General features: G+C 37.6%; 1 protein-coding gene across 1 annotated transcript in view; it reads right to left on the minus strand.

Annotated features, from left to right (window-relative positions):
• The window catches only part of HERC5 (HECT and RLD domain containing E3 ubiquitin protein ligase 5), a 57,647-nt gene that overhangs the window by 25,984 nt on the left and 22,652 nt on the right, over positions 1 to 9,011 (minus strand). The window contains exons 13-14 of the mRNA XM_012805298.2: positions 7,487 to 7,641; positions 338 to 451 (exon numbers count right to left, since the gene is read on the minus strand). Coding sequence (XP_012660752.1) covers positions 338 to 451; positions 7,487 to 7,641 — 269 coding nt within the window. The remainder of the gene's footprint in view (positions 1 to 337; positions 452 to 7,486; positions 7,642 to 9,011) is intronic.

A 9,011-nucleotide genomic window follows, 5' to 3' on the forward strand; every position in this document is an offset into this window, starting at 1 on the left:
GAGCTCCACTTCCATCTGTGTTATCTCATCCTTCTCTAATTAGAGGGTGGATAGATTTCTACCCTTTTCTTTTTGTTCATTTTTCACATTATCATAGTACTGTCCACAAACTACTTACCTGGTTGAGACCCCAGGAATCAATCACTTTTCAGCTAATGCTCTGGCTACAAAATGACACAGATTTTCAGAACTCTTACTTTTCCCACAATCCCTCCCGTTTCTATTATGCAATTTTGCTGATACAAGGTTATCAGAAACGCACGTAGAAAGTGATAGCAAAAATGCCTGTATTAACTCAATGATTATGAATTCGCCACTTTAAACATGCCATACCTACCAGAACAGTTTCGGAAAAGAAGCTCCAATATACTTCTTTGTCAAAATCAAGACAATGAGAAAGTTCGTCTACTTCGAAAATATTTTCAGGTAGTTGAAAGCTAGTCTGGTTTACCTTAAATAAAATATGATTGGTGAGATTAAATAAAATATGACTTGTGACTAAGAAAACAGAGTTATTAAAATCAAGCTGATGTGAACAGAAGGTTTTTAAAATAGATAGACTAAGAGCCAGTAAACATATGAAAAAATGCTCAATGTCTCTCTCTATTCAGAGAAATAGAAATCAAAACCACAATGAGGTATCACCTAATTCCAGTGTGAATGGTTCCTATAAAAAAAATTCCCAAAGAACAGATGCTGATGTGGATGCAGGGAGAAAGGAACACTTACTTACACCCCACTGGTGGGACGGCAGACTCATATAACCTCTGTGGAAAGTCATATGGATATACCTCAAAGAACTAAAAGTAGACCTACCATTTGCTCCAGAAATCCTACTATGGAATATTTACCCAAAGGAAAAAGAGACACATGCACTTGAATGTCTACTGTAGAACAATCCGTAACCAAAGATGCGGCACCAACCCAAGTGCCCATCAATACATGAGTGGATAATAAAATATAGTACACGTGGACCATGCAGTACTACTCGTAATAAACAAAGTGATGAATTAATACTTTTTGCAACAACCTGGATGGAACTGGAGACCACTTTCTAAATGAAATTTTGCAAGAATGGAAAAAGAGACACCACATGCATTTACTATTAAACTGGTACTAACAGGTTGATACCCTCTGGTAGTAAAACGCAACAGAAGGCAAGCAGGTGGAAGGGGGAGAAAGGAGGGGGAAATCCACACCTGAGGGGTACAATGTACATCATGTGAGTGAGAAGCACACTCACAGCCTTGACTCGAACTGTACAAAGGCAATTCACATAACCAAGACATTTGTGCCCCCATGATATTCTGAAATTTTAAAAAAGACTGACGATATTATACAATGATAAACTTTTAGTTACTTTTTAATCCATAGGAAAGTCATAAAGAACATTAAGTCCAAAGGGGAGAAAAATGAGTGCAATAGGAATCCAAAGTACTCTGGGGTCCAGTTCTTCACGTCTTATCCTTCAGAACTTCACAATACGCATGTGTCAGATATTCACTCTGCTACAGATATTCACTCTGCTAAGGTCTATGTGAAACATTCCTCTGCTAAACTCTGAGGGAATTTTCCATCCTCTATCCCATGATATGCTCAGGGTTATTATGACACACGTATGAACACCCTGACGTCAGTCAGTGAAGCCACTGACTAATAATGACAATAGATGCTTTGGACATTAGTGACCATCAGTATTTGACCTGGAGGGGCATAGTGATGGAATAAACGACTGACTCTCAGGAGGTATTCTAAAAACCCACCTTGGTTGTATAGGCTGAGACCAGGTGTGCAGAATATTCTTTGACTCTTGCCCAGACCTCAAATGATCCAGGCCTCCCAGTCCTGTCACACACAGCATAGTGACACTCCGCCACCCGGTATCTAGGGTCCTCTGCACCTACTGATCTCAGCCTTGTACTGTCACTATCAGTTAAGGTTCCTAAAGTCATGGAGATAGTGGCTTCTTGTGGTCCTCCTCCTGGGGGCGGGGCTGACAAATATCAAATATTTTGATTTGATAAATTGAAAAAATCTAGGCAGTTTTATTATTAGGGATTCATTGAGGGTACAAAGAACCAGGTTACACTGCTTGCATTTGTTAAGTAAAGTCCCTCTTATAATTGTGTCTTGCCCCCAAAACCTGTATTATCACAGCTTCTCTTGGACATCATACTAGAAGCTGTAGCTAGCAAAACAAAGCATAGGACAGTAATAAAGAAAATAAAGAAAAAAAATTATAGAAAATTCGAAAACTGTCCTCATATCAGAATTAAGTACACTGGATTCTAACTTCTCCATTGTTGTGATACTTTACTAAGAAGAATGTGTTTCAACTCTATCCAGGTTAATACAAAAGACGCAAAGTCTCCATCTTTTTGTGGCTGAATAGTATTCCATGGTATACGTGTACCACAGCTTGTTAATCCATTCCTGGATTGGTGGGCATTTTGGTTGTTTCCACAATTTGACAATTGTAAATTGAGCAGCAATAAACAGTCTAGTGCAAATGTTCTTATGATAAAAAGATTTTTTTTTCTTCTGGGTAGATGCTCAGAACATACACTGAGGGAATCCCTATTTAATCAGTGGTGCTGGGAGAACTGGATAACCACATGTAAAAGACGGAAACTGGACCCGCACCTTTCTCCACTCACTAAAATTGATTCAAGATGGATAAAAGATCTAAATCTAAGGCATGAAACAATAAAAATCAAGAAACAAAGAAAGTATGGGGGAAACACTTGAAGGTATCAGCCCAGAGAAAGACTTTATGAAGAAGACTCCAGTGACAATTGCAACAACAACAAAAATAAACAAATAGGACTTAATTAAACTGAAAAGCTTCTGCATAGTTAGACAACAATCAAAGCAAACAGATAACCATCAGAATGGGAAAAGATGACTGGGCACCCGTAGCTCAGTGGTCAGGACGCTGGCCACATGCTGTGGGGCTGGTGGGTTTGAATCCAGCCTGGGCCTGCTAAACAAAAACAAATAGCCGGGCATTGTGGTGGGCACCTGTAGTCCCAGCTACTTGAGAGGCTACGGCAAGAGGATTGTTTCAGCCCAAGAGTTTGAGGTTGCTGTGAGGTAAGATGCCACAGCATTCTACTAAGGGTGATGAAGTGAGACTCTATCTAAAAAAAAAAAAAAAAGAATGGGAAAAGATATTTGCATATTATGAATCAGACAAAAGATTGATAACTAGGATCTACAGAGAACTCAAATCAAGCAACATAAAAAGAGCCATTAATTCCTTATATCAATGGGTGAGAGAGATGGATAGAACCTTCTCTAAAAAAGACAGATGAATGGCTAATAAACATATTAAAAAATGCTTGTTGTACCTCATTATCAGAGAAATGCAAATCAAAACCACCCTGAGATATCACCTAACCTCAGTGAGAATGACCTACATCATAAAGTCTCAAAGCTGCAGATGCTGGCGTGGATGTGGAGAGAAGGGAACACATTTACATTGCTGGTGGGACTGCAAACTAATACAACCTTTTTGGAAGGAAGAATGGAGAACCCTCAAAGAACTCAAACTAGACCTCCCATGTGATCCTGCAATCTTGGCATGGATTCGATGAAACAGACTTTCATAGTTACCCGTTAGGGTTAAAGGACAGAGCAGGATCCCTTGAGGATTTCCTTTATTGCTGCTTCAGTATTTCCCACAATTCTCTGTGTAAGTGGCAAAAGCTTGTAAGGGGAAAAATACCCCCCACAGGATGTGTAATTACAGAAGAGCTCCCGGTCAAGTCCACACATCTAAAAAGCTTCAAGCCAGAAATTTATAGTAGTACCTAACTGATATCTCCATGACTCTGGCAGAAGAAAATTCTCACTAAAGAAACTCAGTCTTCAAATAATTCCAAATGATAAACTTCCAGAAAAAATAGGCAGCTCGTACACATACACAAATCACAAAATATGTGATAATAAAGGCAATGGAGGAAGATTCAGCAGAACAGAGAGGTAACAGAAACTGCCTGCGGAGACCTCAGATACCAGTGATAAGGCATATTCATTTATACAGATAAAAGGAAAACTTGGAAAGAAAACAAAAGCATAAAGAAATTACAAATGATGAACAAGAAAATAAATGTAAAGAACCAATCAGAATACCTAGAAATGAAAAACATTAATACTTGAAGTTAAAACTTAAAAGGCCAGTATTGGAAGCAGACAAAACCACTGAAAAGAGAACTCATTAACTGAAGAAAACATCTAGAAGGAGGGGCAGGGAGATAAAGAGATGGAAACTATGACAGAAAGTTTGAGACACGGCACATAACACTGAGAAGCCCCAACATTAATAACTGGAATTTCAGTAGAAGAAAGTCAGTATTTGTTTAGATTTAAATGCGTAACAATTTATAAAAAGAAGGAACATCTTAAACCCATAAAGGTTTCAAAAAACCTTTACCATCCTAAACCCAAAAGGTTTTCAAAAATCCTATAGTAAACAATATTCACACATTTCCTTTAAAATCACAGAGACTAGGTACCCCCTATTATCACAACGTCTTCTTCCTCTTTTTTTTTTATTGTTGGGGATCCACTGAGGGTACAAGATACCAGGTTGCACTGATTGCATTTGTTAGGTCAAGTCCCTCTTATAATTGTGTCTTGCCCCCAAAACCTGTATTATCACAGCTTCTCTTGGACATCATACTAGAAGCTGTAGCTAGCAAAACAAAGCATAGGACAGTAATAAAGAAAATAAAGAAAAAAAATTATAGAAAATTCGAAAGAATCTACAGTTGAATACTAATACAACATGAGAATATGGCAAACTCACTGGATGTAAGAATCAATATCCCCAAATAAATATATTTCTATAAACCGGCTCGGCGCCTGTGGTTCGAGCGGCTAAGGCGCCAGCCACATACACCTAAGGTGGCGGGTTCGAATCCCCAGCCCGGGCCCGCCAAATAACAATGATGGCTGCAGCCAAGAAATGGCCGGGCGTTGTGGCGGGCGCCTGTAGTCCCAGCTACTTGGGAGGCTGAGGCAGGAGACTCGCTTGAGCCCAGGAGTTGGAGGTTGCGGTGAGCGTGATGCCATGGCACTCTACCCAGGGGGATAGCTTGAGGCTCTGTCTCAAAAAATATATATATATATTTCTATAAACCAATAATAGATAATATTGTTCTTATGATACCATTTACAACAGCCTTAAAAACTGAAATATCTTGGCAGAGATTTGATGAAATAGACTTTCTGGGTAAAATAACAAAACTTTATTAAAAGACAACCTAATAGAGAAATAGACACCATAAAGATTTATATTAGTAAAGATGTCAATTATCCCCAAAGTGAAATATAGATTCAATGCAACTCCAAATTCCTAATAAGATTTTGTATATGTGTGTGTGTAACTTTGCAAGCTAATTTAAAAATTTATATGGAAGAGCCAAGGAACAAAAATAGGGCTAAGGGGTCCATATATGCACATGTGACGCCCCTTATGCTGTGTGACAAAATTAAGGCAGGGAAACAGCAGAGGGCTCTGTGCAGAACTCTAACATTTCTTTCTTTTCTTTTTTTCTTTTTGAGATGTAGAGTCTCAAGCCATTGTCCTGAGTAGAGTGCCATGGTATCATAGCTCACAGCAACCTACAACTCTTGGGCTCAGGTGATCCTCTTGCCTCAGGTTGTTTTCTATTTTTAGGAGAGACGGATCTTGCTTTTGTTCAGGTGGGTCTCAAACTCAGGAGCTCAAGTAATCCACCCGCCTTGGCCTCCCAAGGTGCTAGGATTACAGGCATGAGCCATTGCACCCTGCCGTATTTCTTGTTTCAAACCTGGCCTCCCCTATCATTATTTGCCAAGGTGGAAGGCCAGAGTATATCTTATTTAACAGTTTGTTAGCCAGGTTTTTAACCTTTTAAATATTGGCCTCCACTTGTACTTTTCTCTTGGCCTCAGCTATCGTGCTCTTAGAAAACTATCTAGAGCAGTTTGGGGGACGAAATCCAGCTCTCTGCTGTTTTTGTAAAGTAACATTGGAACAAAACCATACCCACTTATACTCGGATCGCCTATGGCTACTAGCATGCTACTTCTCCAGAGCTGAGTAGCTGCAGTTGTGACAGAAACCACATGCCTCACAAAACCTAAAATATTTACTATTTGGTCCTTTCCAGAAAAAAACTGCTGACCCTTGATTTGAGGTTAACAATTTAAAGCCTTGACAGGGGGTGAGAGGGAGTTTAAAAGAAGCTATAAGGAGCGAAAATTATAAAGGCATGATTGACAAATTTATCTACATCAAAGTTAAGAATGTGAGTTTGTAAAAAAAAAAAAACCACCATAGAGCAAAAGACAACTACAAACTTAGATACAATACTTGGCAACACCTAAAATTGACAGAGGACTAATATTTAAAATAAAAAGACCTATAATCAATAAAAGTCAAATATCCATTTAATGAACACTTAACATGAACCAAAGTCAAGGACAGGCATTTTACACAAGAGGAAACATATGTAGCAATTATTACCATGAAAATGTTCTATAATGCATCAGAACCAGGAAAATACAATTAAGACTATAAATTAGGACCTTTCACAGATTTTCAATGTTTTCATATTTTCAAAATCTTGAAGTCAGATGTGGAGCAAAAGGAATTCTCATCATCTCCTGGACAGAATTTAAATTGGTCCAACTACTTCAGAAGACAGTTTGCCACTAAAACTATAGAGAACATATACATATCTACAACTTGTCAATTCCAGAAGTAGGTATAAAAACTAAAACCAATTCATGACCCACGAAGACCCAAAGACATGTACAAAAATGTTTATCTCAGCATCCTTCCTCACAGAGGAACCACCCCTCCTGCACAAACTAAACCAAACCAAGAACCGCAGACAGCACATATATCCATCAATCTGGGAATGGATAAGTAAATCAATGGAATGGAATACACTATCCATTGGTGTATTCATAAAATGGACTGGAATACAGAGTAAAAATGAATGAAATACAGCCATAAGCATTTTCTGGATGAATCTATCAAATGAAATGTCAACTGTAAAAGCAGGTATTCTACCGATTTAAACTTCAAAACCAGCCAGATTAAACAACAAAAGGGCCCAGAGAGACAAAGACATACATCTAGTAATGAAACAATCAAGATCACGGAACGAGTAACCCCAAGTCCAGGATTGTGGGTGCCTCTGGCAAGTGAAGGGGTTGCAATTTATGAGGATACACAGGCATTTCTAAAACATTTCTAAATTATTTGAATTTTTAACATGAGTGGCAGGTAGAGTGTTTTTTTTCAAACTATACAATAGATAATATATATACTCTTTTATATATGCATGATATAATTCACAAAACAAAAACATTTAAAAATAGCCATATAAACTTCCTATGTCTCATATGAGTTGCTTGAGATTCAGGGCAGTTGAAAGCAAGGAAATTATTATTGCCAAATAAAGACATAGAGGTTTTTAAATAAACTTACCCTGTGCAGCTTTTTCAACATTTGTACGAGAGCTTTAACATGACCTTTATTCTTAGCATTTTTAGTCCAACAGAGCAATTGAGAGATGAAGGCGCTTTTAAACATCTGGACCAATTTGCTGAAAGCAGATTCTTGAAGAGTTGCCCAGTATTCTTCTGAAGGAAGAAGGAAATTTTTTAAAAAATAAACTTTATTGTATATATATGAGGTGTACCTCATGCTATTATGGGACTACATATAGATAATAAAATGGTTACTATAGTGAAGCAAATTAATATATCTATCATCTCACAGTTATTTTGTTTTTGTGATAAGAGCAGCTAAAATCTACTTATCTGAAAATCTCTAATCCAATATCATGTTATTAATGGTAGTCCTCATGTTATATGTTAGATCTCTAGACTGTTGATTCCACATTATCCTCTGAAGTACATCTCTACATTTTCTAGTCCTCTGACCCCCACCTATCACTAGTAACCACTATTTATTATATGTCTCTGTATATTTGACCTTTACAGAGAAGGTCAATATAATTTTTAGCACATAATTTCTCTTGGAGTCTTTAATTTTTTTTGAAACAGGGTCTTGTTATGTTGCCCAGACTGGAGTGCAGCAGCTTATTCACAGGTGCAATCTTGGTGTATTACAGCCTTGAACTGGGCTCAAGCAATTCCCCTGCCTCAGCCTCCTGAGGAGCTGGGACTACAGGCATAGTGCCCCCAAGCCCAGCTTTCTCTTGGATTCTTAAAGGTAGTAAGTATCAATATTTCCCTGAACATATAACAAAAAATCTTTTAATACAGATTATAATTATAGAAACACGTTTGTAATAAACTTTCCAGTGAGTAAAAACAATTGCAATTAAAAATTCCTTGACAGTTAATAGGACCAAATACTTGATCTACTTAACTTGTGCAAAAAAAGAAAAATTGATGAAATTAAATCAAACATTCTTTGACGCAGTGAAAATAGTATAATATATTACAAATTAAATTAAGAATTGCATGTGTCTCAAAGCTGCAGATGCTGGTGTGGATGTGGAGGGAAGGGAACCCTTTTACACTGTTGGTAGTAGGACTGCAAACTAATCCACCAACTTTGGAAAGAAGTATGGAGAATCCTCAAAGAACTCAAAACAGACCTTTCATTTGATCCTGCATTCCCAATACTAGGAATCTATCCAGAAGAAAAACAAAATCATTTTATTGTAAGGATATCTGCACTGGATTGTTTATTGTAGTTCCATCTACAATCAGTAAGATGCAGAAGCAACCCAGTGCCCATCAATCCAGGAAAGGATTAACAAACTGTGGTATGTGTATAACTATGGAATACTATTCAGCCATAAAAAAGATGGAGACTTTATATCTTTTATATTAACCTGGATGGAGTTGAAACATATTCTTAGTAAAGTATCACAAGAATGGAAAAATCAAGTATCCAATGCACTCAACACTAATATGAAGCCAGTAGATGAACTAATACATGCCCACATAAGAGAAAAACTCTGCTCAATTGGGGGGGG

The sequence above is a fragment of the Otolemur garnettii genome, unplaced genomic scaffold (genome assembly GCF_000181295.1).
Source record: "Otolemur garnettii isolate 467f Iridium unplaced genomic scaffold, OtoGar3 scaffold00039, whole genome shotgun sequence".
In the NCBI taxonomy this organism is placed as follows: domain Eukaryota; kingdom Metazoa; phylum Chordata; class Mammalia; order Primates; family Galagidae; genus Otolemur; species Otolemur garnettii.